The sequence below is a fragment of the Canis lupus genome, chromosome 28, assembly GCF_003254725.2.
Source record: "Canis lupus dingo isolate Sandy chromosome 28, ASM325472v2, whole genome shotgun sequence".
Classification (NCBI taxonomy): Eukaryota; Metazoa; Chordata; class Mammalia; order Carnivora; family Canidae; genus Canis; species Canis lupus.
In genome coordinates, this window is record NC_064270.1 from 7943897 (window position 1) to 7968584 (window position 24688).

Here is a 24688-nt window from a genome sequence, read left to right on the forward strand (position 1 = left end):
TGCAGTAATGATTTGGGATGAGCCTAGAGTAGATTTTATATTCAAACAGGCTGTTGTTGTGTAAAGCTACTGGTTCTTTGCTCATTTTATTACTTCTCCAAAGAAAGGTCCTTCATCCTCTAAATGGAGAACCAGCAAATTTCTACAGTGGCATGGATGCCAATTGCAGTTTTGTTTTACAAGGAAGACTGAGGTAGCCGCACACTGACACGGGCAAAGGAAGCGAGGAAAGTGCTGCCCCTACCCTCTCCTTACCAGGACGTTTCAGGATGCCCTGTGACTCACAATGACCATACCATAGATCTAGAGAGAATTTCCCAAAGAAGTACCTCAGTCACTCATCCTTAATTCTGTTTTTCCATTCAGTCAGTGGTTATCAAGGTGCACTCCAATACAAGGAGCTGTGTTTCATCCCTAGCACAAAAAGTAGTACGGTCTGGTCTTATCTGGCTCAAGAAGCTCGTTCATTAGGGAGATAAAATATAGGCAATGACACTGCCCCTCATGGATGAGTTCCCAGAGCGTGGGTACCAACGGCCCTGGGGAGGCCAAGGGGCTGGTTTTACTCACAGACAACGGTAGGACACAAGATGGCAGCTGTGTCAGGGAGGCTTCATGGGAAAGCAGGATTTGTCTGGGCAGAGGTTGAAGTCAAGGGTTTGGGGATAGCTGGAGGGGAGAAGGGGAAGCAAGTACAGACCAGGGCATTTAGTCACAGAACCATCATCTTTCGGAAACCAAAGCCAGCTGTTGGGAGCAGAGGGGAGGAGCCCTGAGGCCTGGCAGGAAGGCGGAAAGACCAGGACCACCTGGTTCACAGGGACCTGGGATGTGACCCAGGTGCCCAGGGGGATCCTTCTGGGAGCAGATGGAGCAAGCCAGGCCTCAACAGGCACCATCAGAACCACTTCATAGTGGAGTGGGATGGCAGCTGCTCCCAACTGCCCTCATCCCAGCTTAGCTGTGTGATTCCTGCAGAAAGGAGAAAATCGGCCTTGGGTGCCCAGAGCTCCTACTTATGGGACCAACCAAAGCCTTTATGTTTATCAGCTCTCTGTACCACAGATTTTAAAACAGCTGTTCTTCAAAACCTATATTTTTTGTAATAATCTACCTTTTATTGATTTGCCTCTTACTGCAAATGGGGCCTGGGAGTCATTCTTCTGAAAACTTTTTCCTTGGTTTCCTGCTAAAATGCACATTTATACTTTAGTGTGACTGAGCCTTTAATGCATTAAAAAACGTTTTTGTATTTTATCTTCGCTTTGCAAACTGTAGCACTGAGGCAACCTCCAGCAGGGAGTCTGCAGCACAGGGTGCTCCTCACCACACCCCATTAACTTTCTCTTATTTCGAGTTTTAAAGGATGTGCTATAATATTATGTGTCTCTCCCCATAAGAAGGCATGTTTCCGGGGGTAGTGACAGTGTCTGCTTTATTCATCCATGATGCCAATAACACAGAGAGGAACCAATAAATGTCTGTTGAATGGATAAATAATCAATGAATGAGAGAAAAAGAAGAACCTACATGGGCAAGGAACCTGGGAGGGTTTGGAGAGAGAGAGAAGAGTAGCAAAGGACATAGGAAGGTCCTATGAGAAATGGAGAAAGGGTTTTGTGAACTGAATCTCCATTAACTCTCCCGGATCCAGGCAGATGAAATTGGCACTGCTTTTCAATTGAGGCAGGAAAGACCAAAATGTTACTATTGTTATTCCCATTTCAGGGATGAGAACATTGAGGCTAGTTCCATCTGGGAGATGTGGATGTAGCTAATCTGAACCCAGAACTGAAGGCTAGTCTCTTGGCTCCAAACCATTGCTTTGCAGGGTGGAAAAAAATAACCTCTGCCTAAAGTGACCAGTCGGAGGATAGTGCTGGTGAGAAGGGATCACAGGACCCTGGGAGCCCCGGGGAGGGGAGAGAAGGACGGGCGTGAGGGGCCAACCCAGACTCGGGGCTCAGGGGACGACAAACCATAATTTCGCTTAAAACGGCCAGCTACCATTTGGTATTGAAATCTGTGTAAGAGCATGAACTAACTAACCAGCCCCTGGGAAAGCTCCGGCGCGTGGCCTTGGCAGGTGTGAAGGACTTCGGGCGTGAGTGCCTGGACCCATCTGCCGCTGCGCGTGGGCCCGCAGAGCCCTTGCGAGCTTCTCCCGCCTGGAGCTTTCTCTGCCCCCATGGGACTGTCTCCCTCTGCCTTGACCGGCCCGAATCCACATCCTTCCAGGAGCTCTACTTCCTTTAATCCGCCTCCAGCCTGCCGGCCTTCGCTCTGCCCGGTGTTGTGGTCTGTGGGTGTGCTCAGCTCTCACCTTTCAGCGACCTGACCTTTGCGACCATTTCAGGGAGCTGAGCTCCTGCGTGCACAGCCCGAGGGCCTCGCGGGGGGGGGGGGGGGGGGGGGGCTGCGGAGGCCGCGGTGAGCAGGGGCTTCGGGCACCCGGTCCCGCCAGGCCCCCAGGCCCGCAGGCTCCGGCCGCTCTCGGCTGCGGCTCGCGGTCCCGCTGGCTCGGTCAGGATGAATGGACGAGCGAAGGGATGAACGCAGGGAGCGTGCGCTGTGTAGCCAGTGCTCCCTGGAGGGCGGAGGCGAGGTCAGGGCCCGGCCGCCGCGAGGCCTCGGAACTGCCCCCGTCGCCCCGACGGTTTCCTGGGAGAGCCGGGCCTCGGGGTCACCGTCGGGAAACTGGGCGCGATCGTGCGGGGCACCGAGGCCCGCGGAGGGCACGTGGCCTCCCTTGGGGTACCTTTGCCTCTGGCCCCGTGGGCCCCGCGCCCGGGGGGGGGGCGAGAGACCCGAAGCGGCCTCCCTGTCTCCACAGAAGGAGGACCTGCCCGACCCGCGGGCGGTGGATCTGTACGAGTTCCGCTTCAGCGACTTCCCCATCTCCGAGCACGAGCTGATCAAGTGTGGGCTGCGACTGTTCTTTGAGATAAATGTGGTGGAGAAATTCAAAGTCCCGGTGGAGGTCAGAGAGCGTTTCATCTAAAATAGCGTGTGATTCTGTTGCTGTTCTCACTCGTGTTTCCCCTGGTTCAAAAGATTAACTTCAGTTTGGATTTTCAACTATTATTAACTTTGTAAACGTATCAGTGTAAACCCTGTACACAAGACCAACCTGTCTTTTTAGATAAGATTGTCACAGGCCTTCTAACCTTTAGAATTCTATTCCAAAGTCTGAATGCTGTTGTCTTCTTTGGGGGGCAGGTTCTCACCAGGTGGATGTACACCGTGAGGAAAGGGTACCGCTCCATCACCTACCACAACTGGCGGCACGGGTTCAATGTGGGGCAGACCATGTTCACGCTGCTGATGGTAGGTGCACAGAGCTGTGAACCGTCGTGAACTCGTGAGCTCGACGAGAAGTGGATGTGGGCCCGCACTTTAGATCCGTAGTTTTGGAATTTGTGGACACAATCCTATAAACCCCAAACGCCCCCGCGGATGATGCCAGGGAGCATGGGCATCCCTGGGCACATGACTAGACTATCAGTGGGGCATTCATACAGCTGGCTCCTTAAAGGAAAATTCTGGCACCTGCTGGGCTTTGCAATTGCCTGTAGTGAGCTGCAATACCCAAGAAGTAAAGCCAACTTGATCTGAAAACAGGGTAGGTCATCTTCTCCTTTGCAGGCAGTTGCAAAGAGGTGTATTGCACTTGCTCAGAGGTGTATTCATCTAAATATATATATTTAAATATAAATATAAATATATTTTTTTTATTTTTATTTTTTAGACAGGAAGACTAAAGAAATACTATACGGATCTTGAAGCCTTTGCCATGCTCGCTGCTGCTTTCTGCCATGACATCGACCACAGAGGCACCAATAACTTGTATCAGATGAAGTAAGTGACGTCCGTGCACTGGCCATGTCTGAAGGCACCTCGGGGGAGAAGAGAACCAGTCCTGTCCCTTAGCCCTGTCAGCTCTTCTTCATCACGCTCGCGAATCTCAGGGCCACGTTCGGCTCCTTCAGAGCTTCAGCCGTCCGTGAGAGTGTCCGCTCCTTCTCCCGGGAAGCCCGCGGCCCCGCAGCCCCCTTCAGCCCCTTCCCCTTATTTCCAGACGCGCCCTGCCTTGTTCGTATCGTAAAGGCCTTCGCTCCTCCTTTCTTCAGCTTGGTCAGAGGGTGGACTTCGTGTATGAAAGTGCCGGGCCCTGGTTTACACGTGTTGGCGCGGGTGGAACCCTGGCCCCTGCTCAAGCCAGAGGGCGTCCCTTCCTGGGCCCTCTCCCCTTCCCCCCCGAGCTCTCCCTCAGCCGGCTCGGCGTCTTCTCCTCACCGCTGCCTTCCCCTGCGGTTATTCACACTTTGGAAGCCTCGGCCTCCTCATCTGCAAAGTGAAAATTATAGTAATGGTACCTACCAGGGAAGGTCGTTGTAAAGATTAAATGAGATCATGCGTATAAAGCATTCAGCTCCCGGTGGCCTCTTGGCAGTAAATAAATACTAAGTGTTATTATGATGTCACTGACGCTCTTCAAAATTCATCAGCGGTGCCGTGGCCGGGCAAGCCCCTTGATCACAGATTTTAAGCTGCTCGGTCGGCCTTCGACACACCGCATCCTCACCTCTGACACACCACCTACCCCTTTCCAGAGGCGCCAGGCATTTTAGAGAGAACAAGTCTGGGAGTCTGGGTTTGTGGGGTCCAACCCCTTCCTGGTTGGGGGAGCTTGGGGCAAGTCACTTGGTCTATTTGAGATTCTGTTTGTGAACCATAGAATGGGCGCGATCTCCACCTCTCAAAGACTGTTGTGAGAATCAAGTGAAATTACGTGTATATGAGACTCCTTAGTGGGTGCTCAAGAAAAATCCACTCAGTGAATGAAAAGCACATTGTGAGCAGCGACTTCTTACTTTTAGCAACTCTCCCTATGGGGCTCTGTCTTGAAAAGAGGACTGGCACCGGGACTCCGGGCTGGGGACATCTTCCTCTCCAGAGGTTCCGGCCCGTGTCGGCCATCCTGCACTCCTCACTCCAGTCTCCGGACAGGGGCTGGGTTCCCTTCCTCTCCTCTGATCACTGCATGAGCCATGTCAACTCCAAAGCCGCTCACATTTATTGAGCACCTATGGCGTGCTGAGCCCAGCTAAGATCTTGATACTCGTCGCCTCCCACATGAGAGCTACTATGGCCTCCCTCTTTCACTGAGGAAGAAACAAGCTCAAGAAGGCAAAGTCCAATTACCAAATTGGATACGACATCTGGCTTCCAGTTTTTGGGAAGGATGCAACCACCTCTGAGGTCTCCGCTTTGGCCGGGCATGTGGGGTCCGAGTGGGTCCCCCTGTCCATCAGCTAGGGGGGCGCTGACCTTCTCCCACCATTTCTGTCGACTGGAAGGACTGGGCGCCATGTCCAGGCTTCCCCACTGCAGGCACCTTAGCACCGGTGATCCTGGTTCTAGTAGCTCTGCTACACCGCCCTGACCAAACACAGTCTTTCTGCACACTGTCCCTCACTAGTGATGCTCGATGAGTCTCTTCACATCCCTATTCTGGAAGAATTGCTCAAGAGTCCACAGAGATATGGAGACATCACACCGGCAAAAGCAGCTCATGGAAAGGTTGAATGAAACAGAATTATTATTCTCACATGGATGGTTACAACTCAGGTCACTGTGGGAGGGTGACATGGAGTGACAGGGACACAGATGACTCTGCTTCCTGGCGGGACCTTGTGCCCTCGGTCTGATTTCTTGTCTCCATAAGATCTCGCCCCCTTCATTCTGGTTTCCACCGTCATCTCCCAGCCTTAGACTACCCTCTGACAATGCCTTCAAAACCTGGCCATTTTCACATTTCTGTTCTTACCTCCAGCTCTCCTGTGCCCTTTGTTGACTTTTCCAGCCAGTTTGTTTTCTGCTTTCTTTGTTCCTTTCATTCCCTTTCCTCGTTTAGTTTTTCAGCCCTCTTGTTTTTCTGCCTCTTGACTCTCTTCCATCTTGTCCCAGAAGAAATGCAGTTATCAGGACAAAAGTAGGAGGAATTTAAGAATTTATCTCATTCCCCCATCCAACACAGGCCTCTCCTTCACTGCCTTCCTCCTGACATCCTCAAGTTCACTTCCAGTTTCTCCCATAATGGCCCACAGGGCACACAGATCTACTTTTAGATGATTCTATTGGTGGGATGTTCTTCATGATACTGAACTGAAATTGGTCTCCCAGTAACATCTGTTTGTCCTCTTCAGGTCTCTCTGAAGCTGCTAGAATATGTTTAATTTCTCAACCACAGTCCATTCCTTCATATTAAAGAGAATGATCACTTCCCCCTCCCGCCTTCCTGGTTGAACACAGCCAGTTGTTTAAACCATTTCATATATGTCAGCTTCCACGCATCTGATTTTATTTGCTATTCTTCTGTGAGTCCACTCTAGTGTTCTTATGTCATTCTTTAAGTGCAGGTCTTGGGGTTTAACACAATAATCCATACAGGACCTGACGTAGTTTAGATTTCATTATAATTACATTTCATCTTCTTGACTCTTCATTTCACTCTTAGTTGAAATTGCCATGTCACACTCTGTTAGCCAATGGATTAGTTGTTTTTCCCAGTTTTCTGTCATTGGAAAATTATTCATGATTTTCATTGATATTCACTCAAGTCACTAATAAGATTATGCATCAGAACAAGAGCAAGGGCAAAATTTCAGGACCCAGGGCTGGAAACCTACTCCCAGGCTTGATGACCGTCAACTGAGCACACTCATTGGGTTCTGCTGCCCAGCTGTGGGAGTGGATACACTTAGAACTCTAGCTTGTACTGCAGATATCCTGAGGTATCCTGTCAACTGCCTTGCTGAGATCCAGACACACATGGTCCATGGCCTTCCACTCCCACCAACCCTGTCACAGAAGGTCCATCACATCAACCTGGCATTGTGTTCTCCTTCTAAACTTTCTCTGTAAGTGCTCATGAACTCTGAAACAGTTTAAATTGGTTCAGAGATAAAGGTCAATCTTTCTCTTTTGTCATTTATAAGCTGTGTCATTTTCTGCTTCTTAAACTTTAGGATAAAATGTACTTGTATCCAGTCTTCGATCATCTCCTCCACCACTTCAAAATTCTCCAGGGAATACTGGCAATGGTGTTCCCCACTACCACCCCCCCCCCCCAAAACAATCCTCAGATTTCTTAGGAAGTTGGAATGTTACTCATCTACCTTAAAAAGAACCCCTTAGTGCTTTCTTACCAACACTGCCCCTTGCTGGAGTTATAATTTTCAAAAATCATTCTTGGAAAGACCAAGAAAACCGGTAGGTTGACTAGTCAGGTCACACCACAATCTCTGTTACTTGAGTTTCTCTCCTTTGGTTGTTTTCTTCCTGAGTGCCTGGACAGTATCACAGTCTAAACTAGCTGTTTTCCATACTTTAAGTTCACTGTTGCCAGACTTCAAAAATAGAGAATTATTGATGGATGGTGTGATTTAAAAAAAAATTTTTTTTTCTCATGATCCCATTGAGACTTTAAATAACATCTCTGAAATTTACTTTAAAAAATATATCGTGCCAAATTCATTTTCTCTCCAAATATGTATATACATCTGTGTGTGCATCTGTGTGTGTATATAAATTCTTTTTTTTCTTATTGAACCATTTGTGAGTCAGTTGCAGACATCATGACACTTTACCCTGAAATGTTTCAGTATGTATCTCCTAAGAATAAGGGTGGCATTTGCCCACATAAACACAACATGATGATCACCCTGAGGAAATTTAACGCTGGTACAGTACGATGTCCCAATATAGAATATTTATTCAAATTATTCCAATTTCCCCAATAAACGACCTTTATAGCTTTTCTACCCCTCTGATTCAGGATCTAATTAAGGATCACCCCTGGCATTTGTCAAGGATTTTTAATCTCTTTAAATCTGGAATAGCTCTTCAACCTTTTCGTGTCTTTCTGAATATTGCTATTTTTTAGTCTAGGCCAGTTCTTCTGTGGGCAAGCGCTCAATGTGGATTTTCCCAGTAGTTTTTTAATTACCAAATTCAGGGTAAATATATTTTTTTAAGATTTTATTTATTCATGAGAGACAGAGAGAGAGAGAGAGAGAGAGAGGCTCCATGGAGGGAGCCCGATGCAGGACTCGATCCCCGGACTCCAGGATCATGTCCTGGGCCAAAGGCAGGCGCTAAATCACTGAGCCACCCAGGGATCCTCAGGGTAAACATTTTTGGTGGGAATTCATGGATGATGCCCTTCTCAGAACATCAGGAGGCCTGTGATAGCAATTTGTCCCATTATTTATGAGGTTTAGTTAAATTATTTATGGGCAATATCCAGGAGATCTCTTTATGTAAAGGAACATTTTCTCCTTTGTATTAATAAGTAATCCATGAGGTATTATTTTGAGACTAGGTGTATTTCTAACTCCCCAGAAATCTTTCTTAAATGATTTTTTAAACCTAAGGGAATTAAAGACACCATTCTTTTCTGACTGGAATTAAGCTTCAGTTAATTTTTTTAAATCTCCAGTGCTGACACAGAGGAGGTATTTAAATATGTGCTAAAATTATGATCAATTATAATTTTGCTCAGACATAGTCTGATTGTTCCCTAACTAGAGAATTTGGTTTATCAGACTTGTCCATGACCTGTTACCATCTCCTCTACTCCCTAAAGTTCTGATCTTTCTGAAATAAGATGAAACTTCTCTACTAAGGCTGCCACACAATGTCTGATTTCTTCCTTTCTTAAAACTATTTATTCATTCCATATTTCTTTTTTTCCCACTCTCCCTCACCCCTCCATTGGAATGAAATAGAATAGAATAACAAAGTCTTCACATGACCTGTGTAGGCCTTTGGCCTCAGCCTCCCTCCATCACTTTCTCTTTTTTCTTTCTTTCTTTCTTTTTTTTTTTTTTATTAAAGATTTTATCTATTCATGAGAGACACACAGAGGCAGAGACATAGGCAGAGGGAGAAGAAGGCTCCCCATGGGGAACCCAATGCAGGACTCCATCCCAGGACCCTGGGATCACGCCCTGAGCCGAAGGCAGATGCTCAACCACTGAGCCACCCAGGTGTCCCATCATCACTTCCTCCTGCTACCTTTTATTTTCTAGGGCTTCCTCAAACAGAAAGACTTAAAGGAAGACAGGGCACCAAAGACTGAGGCCCCCACTTACAGAAAGCTGAGACCTAACCATTAACAAATGGGAAGTTTAACCTAAAATTTATGTCCCTGCCTTGGAGGAGGAAAGAAAGATCACTTTATAATCATTCTTATTTTGGTTCCTCAATTTTTTTTTAAGATTTTATTTATTTACTCATGAGACACTGAGAGAGAGACAGAGACATAGGCAGCGGGAGAAGCAGGCTCCTCACAGGGAGCCCAATGCGGGACTCAATCCCCGGACCGGGATCATGCCCTGAGCCAAAGGCAGACACTCAACTGCTGAGCCACCCAGGTGTCCTGGTTCCTGGAAATTCTTAATAAACATTTTCCATGCAAATGATCTGTGGGCCTTCAACTGGTTTGTTACATGTTCTGGGAGTCACAGCACAGGCCAGTGCCAGCAGCTCCAGGGAGCCTAAAGATTTTAAACTTAAAGATGCAAAGGATGAACCAAACTTCCTCATTTAAATAATTCAGTCATTTTATGCATTCAACAAATTAGGTTTTTTAAAGAATTTTTTAAAGAGCATATTCTCTTGTTCTAAATCTAAAAAATCAGTCCCAATATGTTACTTTCAACATTTCACAGGCATTAGAGGAGAGGGAGAAGGAAGAAATGGAAAACATCCTCAGAGAATAAAGACTCTATACTGTATGGACTCATGGGTAATCTTTAAGCAGCTAAAATTATGGCATATCCTCTTCCTCCTAGATCCACGTCTCCATTAGCAAAGCTTCATGGATCTTCCATTTTGGAGAGGCACCACTTGGAGTACAGTAAGACTCTACTGCAAGATGAGGTACATGAGCTTTTCTCCAGGGCAGCTCAGAGGCTCTGGATCAAAGCACCAACCCACAGGAAATGCTTAGAAAGAGGATGGCCTTGAGTAATGGCTCAAAGAGTTGGCAGTCCATACCCTTATTGAAATTAATTGCTAGAAATGGCTATTTTACTACAGTTTTGAACAGCCAGGTTGGAAGTTGGTGAGATAGAAAGAGTCATGGAAAGTCACAAAATCTCTGTGAGTCCATGGAGAAAAAAGAAAAAGCTTATGGTGGATGTGAGAGGGCTCTGCGCATCCTCAGGTATATATAAATGGAGAGGGGAGAGGAGGGTACATAGCCAATGATTTTCTTACTCGCGGGGCATGCACTGTGAGGCTTTGTCTGTATCTTTGAGGAAGTCAAGCTTTGGTAGTGGAGGGAAGCGTGAAATCAAGATATAAGACAGAAATAGCTGCCATCAGAGATGCACTGGCAATGCTCTAAGTTTCTAGAAGGAGATGCCACGTTCAGGAGTGCACATGGCATAGGGGAGCAGAGAGGTGGGATCAGGGAGGGCTTTGTGCAGGAAGTGGCTTGAGCTTGGTCTTGAATTCACTTTGATTTGGCCATGTCATGTACTACGAACATTCCACAGGAGGCCGTCATTCTTTTGTCTTTTATCAGTTTTATTTCAGGGGTATAGAGCTTGTGGAAAAGTTGTGGATACATAATTCAGTTATACTTAAAAAAATATCTTGAGAAAATTCCAAACCAAAACTGATTAAAATGAGTCATTATTGGATGGAGGGAAACACTTTGTCATAGCAGAGAGCTTGTTTAGAATCACACGTGCTCAGTTGGAGAAATAAGCCCTCTGGGGAGTGGAGCTTTTCTCAGCTTCTGTAACAATCTTTTATAAAAGGCTTAAGGAAGGAACATACGGAAATATGTCTAAGTCTAGAGATAACACTAAATTCTCCCAAGTAATGTAAAGCCAAGAGGGGAAAGTAAGGCAGAGTGACCAGGCAGAAATATGGAAAAAGAGAAAAACAACACTTGAGCGTTTTTATTATTTATTTTTAACTTTTTAAATTTATAATAGTCACAGAGAGAGAGAGAGAGAGGCAGAGCAGAGACACAGGCAGAGGGAGAAGCAGGCTCCATGCACCGGGAGCCCGATGTGGGATTCGATCCCGGGTCTGCAGGATCGTGCCCTGGGCCAAAGGCAGGCGCCAAACCGCTGCGCCACCCAGGGATCCCCCATTTGAGTGTTTTTAATAGACCGTGATTGATGCCATGACCAAGTGCAGGAGAATTTGCGGGCCTAGGGTGCACAGGCTGTTAAAAACAGATCCCGGGCTTCATTTTGCACTTACTGATGGGGCTTTCTGGGATTCTGGCCCAGGAATTTGTATTTTTGTTAAGAATGATAATTCTGGTGTACAGCCAGAACGTCTATGGGTTTATAACATAAAAATAATGATATTATTTGTTCTATGACAATTAAAAGGAGTGGAGTTGAAAGTAATTCAGGAAGATAAGAGTAAACTGTTATTACTAATTTGTTATGAGTCTTTGTTGGGACAATCTTATATTTTTGAGTAAGAATTTTCTCTACTTACATAATCAGTAGTGTCACTGATTATGTGACATCCTAAGCAGGTACTATTGAATATAATTTATTATTTAATTTTATATATACCTACTAAACCAAAATATATTTTAAGAACTTCAACCAAGTGTTTAAATGCTTAACATGATGGGGGTGGGGGGGCAACCTACTAATTGAAGACTTTCAAAGCCTGTAAATAGAGTCGCTAAGCAATATAATCACAGAGTTTTTTATGAGCAGGGAAATGGAACGCTTAAAAAAATGAAATTTTCAGCCTTCAGATGTTCTTTGTACACTTTTGGGAGACAATGTTGTTCTTTTATTTACTTTTTTGTATAAAGAAAATATTTGCATTAAAAGCATTTCAGTAAGGGAAATCCTCATGATTTATATAATAATCTTGACATTTTGTGGTCATTACTCAGACATTTTGTTTACCATGAGGCTTTGAATTAAAGTGTCCTTGTATCCTAGTAGAGTGGGATCCACCGTTCTGAGAATTAAGAACTACCTGTAACCATACAGAAGTTCACTCTTTCACCTGAGTGAACAGGTGGAAAACTGGCTAGTCAAATTTGTAAGAGTATAAATTTTAATGTCATAATAGTATTGTAGAAACAACAAAATATACTGCTCAAGCTTAACCCTGTTACCATTCAAAACACTGCTTTATAGAATTCATGATAATTCTATGTATGCTTTACCACACCAACCCCATCTTATACAAATGAGTGAAGAAGCAATGAAATATCCTGTGTATGGTCACAGCAGCCATAAACACGTTAGCAATCTCTTTGTAGGGTGTCACCAGTACCATGCAGAACACTAGAACAGCCTGTACTTTCTCCTGCCTTACCTCACCTGAAAGCCCTACCCAGGATGAACTGGAGTCATTCCTGCCTATTTTGGGAATTTATATGTTTACTGCCATTTTTATAGTAGGAGATAACAGAGACCCTCGCTGCGGATTAGTGAAACCAGCTGAGCAGGTGGGGGTTCTGCTGAAATGAGCTGGGAAATAGGCCTCCTCTCTCACTCTGGCACACCTGTCCCACCCACCTCAGGTTTTCAGCACAATCCTCAGGAAAACAAATGGAATATTACAAATGTACATGTTTTTAAAATTAATGACTTCATAGTGGTTGTAAAAATTATACTTGCCAATATAAAAACTCAACCATAGGGAAAATTTCAAAAACAAATTTACAAAATTATTTCAAATCCTATCACTCAAAAATAGCTACTTCACTAACACCTGATGAACTTCTTTGCAGCCACCCTATGACTAGACAGGTGGGATAGGAACAATTTTAGAAAAATAGGATCATACTATCCAAGCTTTTTAAGTCAGAGTTCATGTTTTTAAAATCAGCTTTATTGAAGTATAATATGTGTACAATAAACTGCATCCCTTCAATGTGTACAATTCTATAAGTTTATACAATTTTTACACCTAGGAAACCACCACCACAATCAAGATATAGAACATTTTTAATCCCCCCAAACCATTCTTCATGCACCTTTGCAGTGCATTCATCTCTCTGCTCCCAGCCCTAAACAACCATTGAAATGCTTTTAGTCACTATAAATTAGTTTAGATTTTTGTAGATTTTATATAAATGCAATTATACAAGTACTCTTTTGTGCTGGCTTCTTTCACACAAAGCAATAATTTTGAGATGTGTCTGCATTGTATATATCAGTGATTCATTCCTTTTCATTGTTGACTAGTTTTCCATTTATCTTTATGTAATTCTGTTTGAATTCAATGGAAGAAACATTTTGGAACTAGAAAGAATTGCAGAACTTTAGACACTGTGTCTTTAAACAAGAGATACTAGCTCTTTTTAAAACTTTTTATCTAAATTCAATAAATTAACAAATAATGTATTGTTAGTTTCAGAGGTAGAGGTCAGTGATTCATCAGTCTTATATAACACCCAGTGATCATCACATCACATGCCCTCCTTAATGTCCATCACCCAGTTACCCCACTCTCTCCACCCCCTTCTCTCCATTCGACCCTTAGTTTGTTTTCTAAGATTAAGAGCCTCTTATGGTTTGTCTCCCTCTCGGATTTCATCTTGTTTTATTTTTCCCTCTCTTCCCCTAGGATCCTCTGTTGTTGTTGTTGTTGTTGTTTTTTTCTTTTTTTAAGATTTATTTATTTATGAGAGACAGAGAGAGAGAGAGAGAGAGGCAGAGACACAGGAGGAAGGAGAAGCAAGCTCCATGCCGGGAGCCGGACGCGGGACTCGATCCTGGGACTCCAGGATCGCACCCTGGGCCGAAGGCAGGCGCTAAACCACTGAGCCACCCAGGGATCCCTTTTTTTTTTTTCTTAAAGATTTTATTTATTTATTCATAGAGATGCAGAGAGAGAAAGAGAGGCAGAGACACAGGCAGAGGGAGAAGCAGGCTCCATGCAGAGAGCCTGACGTGGAACTCGATCCAGGGCCTAGGCGGTGCTAAACTGCTGTGCCACTGGGGCTGCCCGGATCCTCTGTTTTGTTTCTTAAATTCCACACATGAGTGAGATCATAATTGTGTTTCTCTGATTGATTGATTTCACCTAGTATAATACCTTCTATTTCCCTCCACATCGTTGCAAATGGCAAGATTTCATTTATTGAGATACTAACTCTTAGAGTCATCTAAAATGAACAAATGACTGTGAAAAATTGTGAAAAACTATAGCTCAGCATTTAGATGTTTGATATTTTTAGACAATATGTGTTAACAGCATTCTATTAACTCACTGCTATGAAACGTTAAGCAATTAAAATACTTCTACTCCTTCCACATCTTTGCCTCTGTTTTGTAAGGTGTTTATTATCATTGGTATTTTTTATCGGTATTTATGAAATTTACACGTTGCTCAATAATTTCCACAATTATTTATCCTTTTTTAAAAAGTTTTTATTTAAATTCCAGTTAGTTCACAAACAGCAAAATATTCAGCTCAGATGTATAATTTAGTGATTCAACACTTACATACAACTCGGGTGCTCATTAGGACAAGTGCATTCCCCATCCCCTACTTCCCCCATGCCCCCACCCCTTGCACCTCCAGGAGCCATCACTTTGCTCCCTGTAGTTAAGAGTGTTTCTTGGTTTGCTTCTTTTTCCCCCCACAGTCGTTTGTTTTGCTTCTTAAATTTCACATATGAGTGAGATCATATGGTATTTTTCTTTGACATATTGCGCTTAGAATAATACTCTCTAGCTCCAACACAATTGTTTATTCTTCTACTTTTAAATGGGCTCAATACTTACAATCAATCCTTCTAAGATGGCTTCTCCATTCCTGTGTGTTTTATTGACTCATGTCTTGATTGATGTGATGATCTTGATTGGCTAGATTTTTGTCAAATTTTTCCAAGAGAGGCTAATCTAAGTACATGCTTAAGAATACCTGTTTGTGGTATCCCTGGGTGGCACAGTGGTTTAGCGCCTGCCTTTGGCCCAGGGCGCGATCCTGGAGACCCGGTATCGAATCCCATGTCGGGCTCCCGGTGCATGGAGCCTGCTTCTCCCTCTGCCTGTGTCTCTGCCTCTCTCTCTCTCTCATGAATAAATAAATACAATCTTAAAAAAATTAAAAAATAAAATTATCAGGTGTATAATTAGTATATCTAATAATTGGATGTACCTAGATATTCTTTATTAAAGCTCCTTAATTAATACAAGCAAATTTTAAATCTATTGTTATATTTATAAATGATCCTAGAGAAAACACTTTTATTTACTCCCCAAACTTATACACTGTTTACATGAATGTCTGCTAATACTATTTTTTTTAATTTTTTTAAAATTTATTTATTCATGAGAGACATAGAGAGAGAGAGAGAGAGAGAGAGAGAGAGAGAGGCAAAGACACAGGCAGAGGGAGAAGCAGGCTCCATGCAGGGAGCCCATTGCGGGACTCGATCCGGGTCTCCAGGATCACACCCTGGGCTGAAGGCGACGCTAAACCACTGAGCCACTGAGGTGTCCCTGCTAATACTATTTTTATAGTTTAAATTACCTTACTCAAAGTATAGTAGAGGGGTAACTTAATTCAAGAGAGAAAGCTGAAATGAAAAAGGTGACTGAAAGACCTAGTTTTTCTTTTATGCTAATTATCTTTATTTCCTTAAGCATGATTTGGTTTGTTTGTTGAATCAAAGGCAAATTAATGATTGCGCTTCATTGTGACTTTTTAAAAATAGTCCCATTTATGTGAATTTTTATCTTACAGAGTTTAAATATCTTCCAGAACCTAAATAAACGCCAGTTTGAAACAGTCATTCATTTGTTTGAAGTTGCAATAATAGCAACTGACCTGGCTTTATATTTCAAGTAAGTACAGAATTCCCTTATATTCTGTGTGCTTCTGCCTTACATAAAAGACCCATTGCATTCCGGTTAAAAGGCATTTCTTCACACATACATTTATCCACTTTACTTTTGGATTATCAGTAGAATACCCTCAAGGTATCTGATAGTTTACTAGGCATCTGAAAATATATTTTAGAAAACTAACCCCCTAACGTCAATTAGTTGGTTACCTGAAGAAGTTTGAATTGAAGAATGTACAGCAAGGTTGGTAGATTGCCAGAGGAGTGATGCCACACAGCCTTATGAGGTGATTTTTGTTGTGGTGGATTCATCATGGTTCAGAGTCTGGTATTTAGAGTTGCAGGAGCAGACATTTGATTCTGCTGGAGTCTGGAAGCTAAAAAATCTTGGTGATACTGATGCATATTAACCAAACTCACATAATTCTGAGTTACATACAGCAGAGCACTAGCCTATTTATAATAATAAGAATAATCAAAGAAACCAGATACTCCAAGCTTTTGCCCATTTTCTTGTCAGTGAATTATAAAGTTCTTGGTGAAAATGGATTAGAACAAGGTGAATTAGTTATAATATCCAGCTATTTAATGACTTAGATTGTAGTATCAATACCCAAATATCCGTAACCCAGATTCAACAAATGCTAAGATTTTGCCACACCCATCTGAGATCATTTTTTTTTAATGGAAAAAAAGTAATGCAATTGAGGCATCCCATCACACTCCAAGAAAAGACCCTCCCTTCTCCCTCACAGATACCATTCTTTTTTTTTTTTTAAAGATTTTATTTATTCATGAGAGATACACACACAGAGAGAGAGAGAGAGAGAGAGAGGCAGAGACACAGGCAGAGGGAGAAGCAGGCTCCATGCAGGGAGCCTGACATGGGACTCGATCCCGAGTCTCCAGGATCAGGCCCTGGGCTAAAGGCGGCACTAAACCACTGAGCCACCTGGGCTGCCCCAGATACCATTATTCTGATGTTGATATATACTTGTTCTTTCCATCCATGTTTTTATGTTGTTAAATGTGTTTTCAAATTTTCCATAAATAGTATCATACTGTACATATTTTTCTGCAACTTACTTTTTCATGTAACATTAGGTTTTAAAGATTTACTTTGGTGGTAAATGAAGATCCAGTTCATTAGTTTTATTAACTGTATATTCAACTGTATGAATATGCCATAATGAATTCATAATGAATGATTCTTCTATGAATGGACATTTAGATCGTTTCCAACTTTTCATTTTCGTTGACAATGTTGTATTGTATATCCTTGTATGCATGTGAGAGTTTCTCTAACATACATGGTTAGACATGGGATTGCTTTAGGACTTGCAAATCTTCAGTCTTATACTACATTGCAAAACCGCACTCCTGAGTAGTTTCCCCAACTTAAATTCCCACCAGCGGTGTGCAGGAGTTCCTATTATCCCACATCTGGACTACCCTTTACCTGGGGACACTTGTTTATCTTGTTGAGTGTGAGATGGTATCTTATTGATGTTCAAATTTGTATTTTCTTTTTTGCCAGTGAGGTTGAGCATCTCATGTATTTTAGGTTCTAATTCTTTGCTGGTTTTATGCATTATATCTCATCACAGCCTGTGGCCTTTATGTTTATGTTATGATCTCCTTTGTCACATGTTATTTTTAGTTTCGATGTATTCAAACTTAGGGATTTTTTTTTCCTTTTGTGGCTTGTGCTTTTTCTGTCTTAAATCCTTTCTATACCAAGTTTAACAGCCACTCCCTATTCTCTTATCCCCTGACCCCTTAGATCCACTATGTGGATATCTGATGCAAAGTGGGAACATGAAATCTGAAAAGCACATATTAAAGATACTTTTTATCTCTGGTCTTACATGCTTAAACTGTTGCACAGCCATATCTTTTTTAGGAAGAGAACTATGTTTCAAAAAATTGTTGATGCTTGTGAAAAAATGGAAACTGAAGAAGAGGCCATCAAATATGTAACCATTGATCCAACCAAAAAAGAGGTTATCATGTAAGTAGTCAGAATTTTATTCCTCTTTTGGAAAAAAAAAAAAAAACCCACCAAAATACTCCTTATTTTGTGTATCTTTCTTCTTAACAATTGTTGTTTTCTCCCAAGGGCAATGATGATGACTGCATGTGACTTGTCAGCTATAACCAAACCCTGGGAGGTACAAAGTCAGGCGAGTACAGTTATGTTTCCTTTTCTGTCATATGCACAGGTACTATCTAGGTCCCATATAAGAGCAAACATGAAGATTCTGGCAATCTCGGAATTTTGTTATAGCTAGCAATTATGTGACTATATATTTTGTAAGCAATTATCTTTCATTATTGTAGAACAAACAATGAATTTATAATTTAAAAAGAAAAAAGAAACTTGAGAAGTTAAAACAAAAATAAAATGTTCCCTGTTGGATTTCTGCTAATGAAGAAAGGCAAATGGCTTTCAAGAGCTCACAAATGTCAGTAAGACAATAGGTCATTTGGTTAGGCCCCAGAACAAGGCAAAGAGAAGGGACCTTAGAAAGAAAATGCTTTCTGCAAGGAATTATTTACCATTGAATATGCTGCAAAAAGTTTATATAAAATTATTAGAAGATAAATCAGCATAAAACAAAGATGAATCATTAGTGCTTTCCTCTATCAAGGGTGGTTTTGCTCCCACAACCCTGCTGTCAATCATTAAAAGACACTGTCTATAGTAAGTTCATGTTTACAGGTGTCTTCTCTAATTCTTTGCCTTGGGGAGTGAGAGTCAGGAGCTACTAGTTTGCTACTTGATTTCTTGCTAACTGGATGAAAGAAGCTTCTCTTTTTTCCTCAGTGAATTCTAGGAAAAACCCAACTTAGAAAAGAGCCAGAATTCACTGGCTTCAACTATAACTGTGGGTTGTATTTGGAAAGATGGAATAATTGGAACCATCAAATTTCAAACCAAACGCTTGTGCTCTTTCCACCCTGATATGCCTATTCTTCCTCCTTTATTCTTTATCTGCACAATTGCCCAGGCAGGAAACCCGGGGCTTTGCATGAAGTTCATCTCCCCATTCCTGTCGTCACACTTGTTATAGCCTCAGGTCAGACTCCCACCCTTCTTCATCAGCACTAGGGTGGCAGGCATCCTCCTAAGTGATCCTCCCTCATCCTTAGCTACCCAGCCCTCCTCTGAGCTGCTGCTGGGATTGTTTATAAATAGAGCTTTGCCCAGCCACTCCTCTGCTTAAAAGCCTTCTAAACTCCCCACAGCCAGAGGTTTTCAAGCTTTCTTTTAAAAAAAGAAGTAAGGTCCATCCTCCACAAAGAGTTGTATACAAAGATCACTTTATATAAAAGAAAAAAGCAAAGTTACTTTAGCTTATTATCTCTCTTGACCCCTACCTGTTTGGCCTGCTAGCGCACTTTAGAACAGTAGGACTGCAGGAATAAGAATCCCTGGTCTAGAGAATCAAACTTCCTAGCAAAGCTTACATGGCCCGTCACTACCTGTTCTTAATGCACACTCACCAGATTATTTCCTGTCACTCTCCTATTCACCACTTCACATTCCAAGCTCTGGACATTCAATTTTATCTCTGCAGGTAGTCTCCCCCTCCTCTTTATCTGAAAAACTACTATTCATCCTTGATACAACATAAATGCAAGCTCCTTTTTCACAAGCTCCTTGATCCACCTCACTTCATTCTACTACTGTTCTAGCACTTTATCCACATAGTTTATATAACCATCTCTACTAGACTGGAAGCATCTTAAAGGAAAAAAATCACATCTTATTCTTCCTGGCAAGCCTGCTTCATGCCAGTATAAGGCAGTTAGTGGGTGTTCAGTAAATTTGATAGATACTGGGTTTTTTAAAGCTATATAAATTTACCTTCAAATATCCTTACACTATAATCAAGTAAAGCTGTGTTCTAATCTAATCTGTGTGCATGTGTGTGTGCATGAAGGAATATGCTAGACGCTAACAGATAAGCAGCACAAGAGGAGGATGTGTGGGAAGCTTCAGAGCTTGAAGCAAAATGTAACAGAATTAAACATCCTCCCATCTCCCCTTTTCATCGTTGAGAGGTCCTGGCAATACAAATAGGAGATAGGTACTCCCAGAATGGGCCTAGAATGCTGAAGTGGCAAGAGAAATTTCCCTTTCCCATTTAGATATAATCTGTAGGTGATATATTTTTATTTATTTATTTTTAAGATTTATTTATTTGAGAGAGAGAGAGAACAGAAGAAGGGGCGGAAGGAGAGAGAGAGAGAGAGAGAGAGAGAATCTCAAGCAGACTCCCTACTGAGCATGAAGCCCAACACGGGGCTTGATCCCATGAATCTGAAATCATGACCTGGGCCAAAATCGAGAATCAGAGGCTTAACTGACTGAGCCACCTAGACACCATCTTTCTAAAACCAAAGAGTATATGGTGTGACAATACCTCAAGCATTAATATAAACGGTATCCCTAAATGTCACTCATAATGGTAAAATACAAATTCTCTATTAATAAGTCACTTTCATGAACCAAATCCTATTCTTATTTGCAGGTGGCACTTTTGGTTGCAAATGAATTTTGGGAACAAGGAGATCTGGAGAGGACTGTGCTGCAACAACAGCCTATTGTAAAGACCTTGACATAAAAATGCACTATTAATTACAAATTATCAATACAAATCATCTCTTTTCCTGAGTCTTAAAAAACTATCCTTAAAGAATTTATTTCTCTTTCTAGCCTATGATGGACAGAAACAAAAGAGATGAACTACCTAAACTTCAAGTTGGATTTATTGATTTTGTTTGTACTTTTGTATATAAGGTAAGTTAAAAAAAAAAATGATTATATATAATCATTTGAGGATGAGGATTTTTCTTTCAAACTGTTACCAAAATCAAGTCACTGATATGAAAAGCCATGAGTGATAACCTTGATTCTCCAAAATAGTTTGAGGAATTACCCTAATCTCATTCAGAGGTGGAAGAAAAACTAGGAGAACTCAGACATGAGCACATTGTACAGACCAGACTTACTTGGAAAACAGCACCTGTCCTCCCTGTTTCCATGGCACTAAGTTAAACTCATCCTAGCAGCTCTGAGCACTGTAACAATTCCTTACAGCTCCTTCTCTGCATATGAAACGTACTGAAAATCAACTATATGATTTAAACCATTTCTGACCTAAAATTCTCTCTAGGAGTTCTCACGGTTTCATAAAGAAATCACACCAATGCTGAATGGTCTTCAGAACAACAGAGTAGAATGGAAATCCCTAGCTGATGAGTATGATGCAAAGATGAAGGTGCTTGAAGAGGAGGTGAAAAAGCAGGAAGAAGGAAACATGATTGCAAAAGGTTAGAAGGAATCTGTTTCTGCTCCTTGTAAAGTAACAGGAGTCAGGCTGAGCTTAATCTCACATGACAAAACCATAAGTAAATGCAAACAGGAAATTTGCTTTTCCAAATAAATTGATTAGTGCTTTTCAGATATCTCCACCCCCAAAACAAGATCTTATGAATAATTTCAGGAGGAATTGACTGGTCTAGTTGAAGTAGGAATTGGGGCTAGGCTTCCTCATCCACACTAGTATCTGACTAGAGTACCTCTGTAGAATAATGAGATTTTAGAAACATGAAAGCCAGAACCAGTTGGATCACGGTTAGGTGAGAAAACAATTTTAGTCCTAACATTACACATCAGCTATGAGACTTGGGCAACTTGCTTAACCTCTCTGAGCTCAATATTCCTCTCTACTTAATGAGATTTTGCAGATCTCCCTCCAGCCTCCCTTCCGGATTTAAGGAAGGCCCACATGAAAGCAAAGCTGGCCAGATGAATGGTGTTACTTGACGGGTATTCCAAGACTGTGCCTCAAATGTCCCCATATAGTGCTGTTTTTCTGATGAAACTTCTATTGCTGGGGTCTCTGTTGGGCTTAACATAGTTATCTTCAGAAAACCATTGTTAAGATGTTTAAGATCAATGATGAGTTTATCAGATGACTGAAATGTCATCTTCAAATGGGAATGCTAATGTCATGACGATGTAGGAAAAGATGTTAGGGTTTGAAGCAGATGGTCAAGAAAGGATTCTTGAGACATCTTTGGTGCAAAAATAAAAAGGTGATTTTAATAAAGTGCAGTGACAGGGCTTGTGGGCAGAAAGAGCTGGACTCATGAGGAGTGGCCCATTATATACTTTCAAGTTGGGAGGGGGCTGGGGATAGCATAAGTCTCTGAGGAATTTTGGTAGCAAGGTTTCCAGGACCTTGAGGGGGCTAGCTATTGTTGGGAAAAGGTGATTTATTACCGTCTAATAAAACCTGAGTCATGAGACCCGTCATATGTATATTGGTGGACCATATGCTTGGGGGACAATTGCCAACATGTATCTTGGCAGGTAGAGATAAAGGAGATTTCTAAGGAATCTTTATATGTTAAAGTTAGACTTACAGGATCCTCGAGGTCGGGCTAAGGTTGCCTTTTGCCCTTAGCAAAGTATTAACATGGAGGCGGTTGACTCCCTGGAGGAATGTCACTCTGCCTGTTGCAAGAACTTGTCAATGGGCTGTAGGTAGTAAGGAAATTAATTTTTCTTCTGCCTTTGTTTCCCACATCAATGACTTCATATTTTGTCTTGAGGGTTCAGCACTTAAAAGGTTTTGTAAGAAATTTTTATTGTTTAACCAAGAAATCATCTCTATCTGGAAGAGCTCCGTAAAACAAAAACATACCACATTCCTTTTAGATAGTTCTATTTTGTTTACTGGTATTAAAAAAAAATCATGGTGAGAAAAAGTATTTTGCTTAAAAGGTTAAGGATGTCCTCCAACAGAATAAAAGTAGGAGTTTGACTTCTTCATATCCATTCACCAATGTATTTTTTGGGTGTCTATTCTGTGCAAGGCCCTGTTAGGCAGGGCCTGGGGAAAGTTGGGGTCCTTATCTCAGAGCTTACCACCTGGTAGGGGAGCTAGACAGTAAACCAACAAATGAGCAATCGATTATCTACCTATAATCATGAACAATTGATTATAACTATCAGAGGAAGCATAGGGAAGGCTTTCTGAAGAAGGATGCTTATGCTGAACTCTGAATACAGGAGGCTTTGACTAAGCAAGAAAAGGATGAGGGGTTGGGGAGGAAGCCAAAACTAGAATATGCATGACAGCCTTGATGTGGAAATAAGCCTGACGCAACAGAGGAATGTAGGAACTAGTGTCTCGAGTCTACAGAGCAAGCAGGCAAAGAGTTCCAGATGAAGCTGGTAAGGCAGTGCTGCTGAATAGTGTTGCCTTAAAGGACTTGCTTGGGGATTTGTCCTCTAGAAGAGCAAGGGGGGAGTCATCATGGGGATTTAGAAGGGAAAGCAGTAACCTGATTTGCACTTCAAAAACATAATACAAGTGGTAAATTTTATGATGCAAGTGAAAAGCAAAGGTATTTCTTAGTACAATTAAATTTAATCCTTGTCTCAATTTTATGATGAACAGGCTATCAGGTTAAGTGGCTCCTGACATTTTCTTCTAGTATTCAGTATATTGGATATAGATCTTCTGTCTTTATTTGCATAGAAAATTACTTCTGAAATTTCTTCCTTCTACCCTGAGAAGTCTCTGTGAACTAAGAACATTATTTTGTATCTTTAGGCAACAAGCTTCATGCCTGGCACAAAGCAACAAGTCAGATTTCCAGACTGTGCAATTCAGTGGTTTGCTTGAGAAACAGATGTTAAGTGGTTAATCATTTATAAGATTGTTTTTTAAATGGACCAACTCTGAACATGAATTCAAGTTTTTAAATGGTCAAACACGTAGTACTTGTTTTAAGCTAAAACTATTAACTAGGTAAAAGTTGATACTAACATCATGAGAGTGTTAGAATAAAAACACTGTGTGTCCACTGATTCCCAGTACTACTGCTTTTCTCCTTTTTCCCAGCCACAGAAGATTCAGGAGGTGGTGTTGATGACAAAAAGTCCAAAACCTGTCTCATGTTATAATCCAACTGGTCTAAATTTCAAATATTGTTTCTACTTTCGAAGAAAAAAAGAAGAAACAAAAGAGCTTCAGCAAACTTCATTCAGCACACCATCAACTGAGTAAGAGTATCTCCAGATAGGCTACCCTTGTGACCACCAAAAGAAAATATATTGCTAGCCTGAAAACCCTGAGGGTAAAATAACGTTCCACAAAAGTACGAAATTAGAAGATGAAAATAAGTGCATTTTTGGTGCCAATCTGTTTTAAATTAAAAATATATAATCCTGAAACTAGTCACCAATTCTTTTTTTCAAAGGTTCTTATTAATAGTATTAATAGTATTTCCTAGGGCTACCATAACAAAATATCAGACTGAGTGGTTTAAAGCACAGACATTTATTTTCTCACAATTCTGGAGGCTAGAAGTCCAAGATCAAGGTGTTAGCAGGGTTGGTTTCTATGAGGCCTCTCCCCTTGTAGATGGCCATCTTCTCCCTGTATCTTCGCGGTCTTTCCTTTTGTGTGTCAGTGTCCTAACCTCCCCTTCTTATAAGGACACAGTCATAATGGATTAGGGCCCATTCATGATCTCATTTTACCCTAATTACCTCTTTAAATATTCTATCTTCAAATATAGTCACATTCTGAGGTACTAGGGGGTTAAATTTCCACATGAATTTTGGGTGGAGAGACACAATTCAGCCCGTAACATTAATAATTGTGATTCATACCTCAAATTCCTTCCTAAACTAGAAATCTCTCATCAACACATCTTAAGAATGATAAATACAGTATATAATTTATAACATCTGTAAGCACTATATACAAAGCAAATAACAGGATGTCAAATTTTATT

The 24688-nt window shown here is 41.7% G+C and overlaps 1 protein-coding gene across 7 annotated transcripts in view; it reads left to right on the forward strand.

The window, feature by feature from the left end:
- PDE6C (phosphodiesterase 6C) overlaps positions 1 to 24125 on the forward strand; it is a 47881-nt gene extending 23756 nt beyond the window's left edge. Inside the window, exons 12-22 of one of the 7 annotated variants that reach the window (XM_025466558.3) lie at positions 2834 to 2980; positions 3220 to 3327; positions 3749 to 3858; positions 9861 to 9948; positions 15766 to 15866; positions 17754 to 17876; positions 17985 to 18048; positions 20404 to 20478; positions 20589 to 20672; positions 21049 to 21205; positions 23797 to 24125. In XM_025466558.3, the coding sequence (XP_025322343.1) occupies positions 2834 to 2980; positions 3220 to 3327; positions 3749 to 3858; positions 9861 to 9948; positions 15766 to 15866; positions 17754 to 17876; positions 17985 to 18048; positions 20404 to 20478; positions 20589 to 20672; positions 21049 to 21205; positions 23797 to 23852 (1113 nt within the window). In that variant the 3' untranslated portion in view covers positions 23853 to 24125. Of the gene's footprint in view, positions 1 to 2833; positions 2981 to 3219; positions 3328 to 3748; positions 3859 to 9860; positions 9949 to 15765; positions 15867 to 17753; positions 17877 to 17984; positions 18049 to 20403; positions 20479 to 20588; positions 20673 to 21048; positions 21206 to 23790 lie in introns of all 7 variants that reach the window. The other 6 variants (XM_025466560.3, XM_025466557.3, XM_025466561.3 and 3 more) reach the window with 6 other exon arrangements.
- The last annotated feature ends 563 nt before the right edge of the window (positions 24126 to 24688 follow it).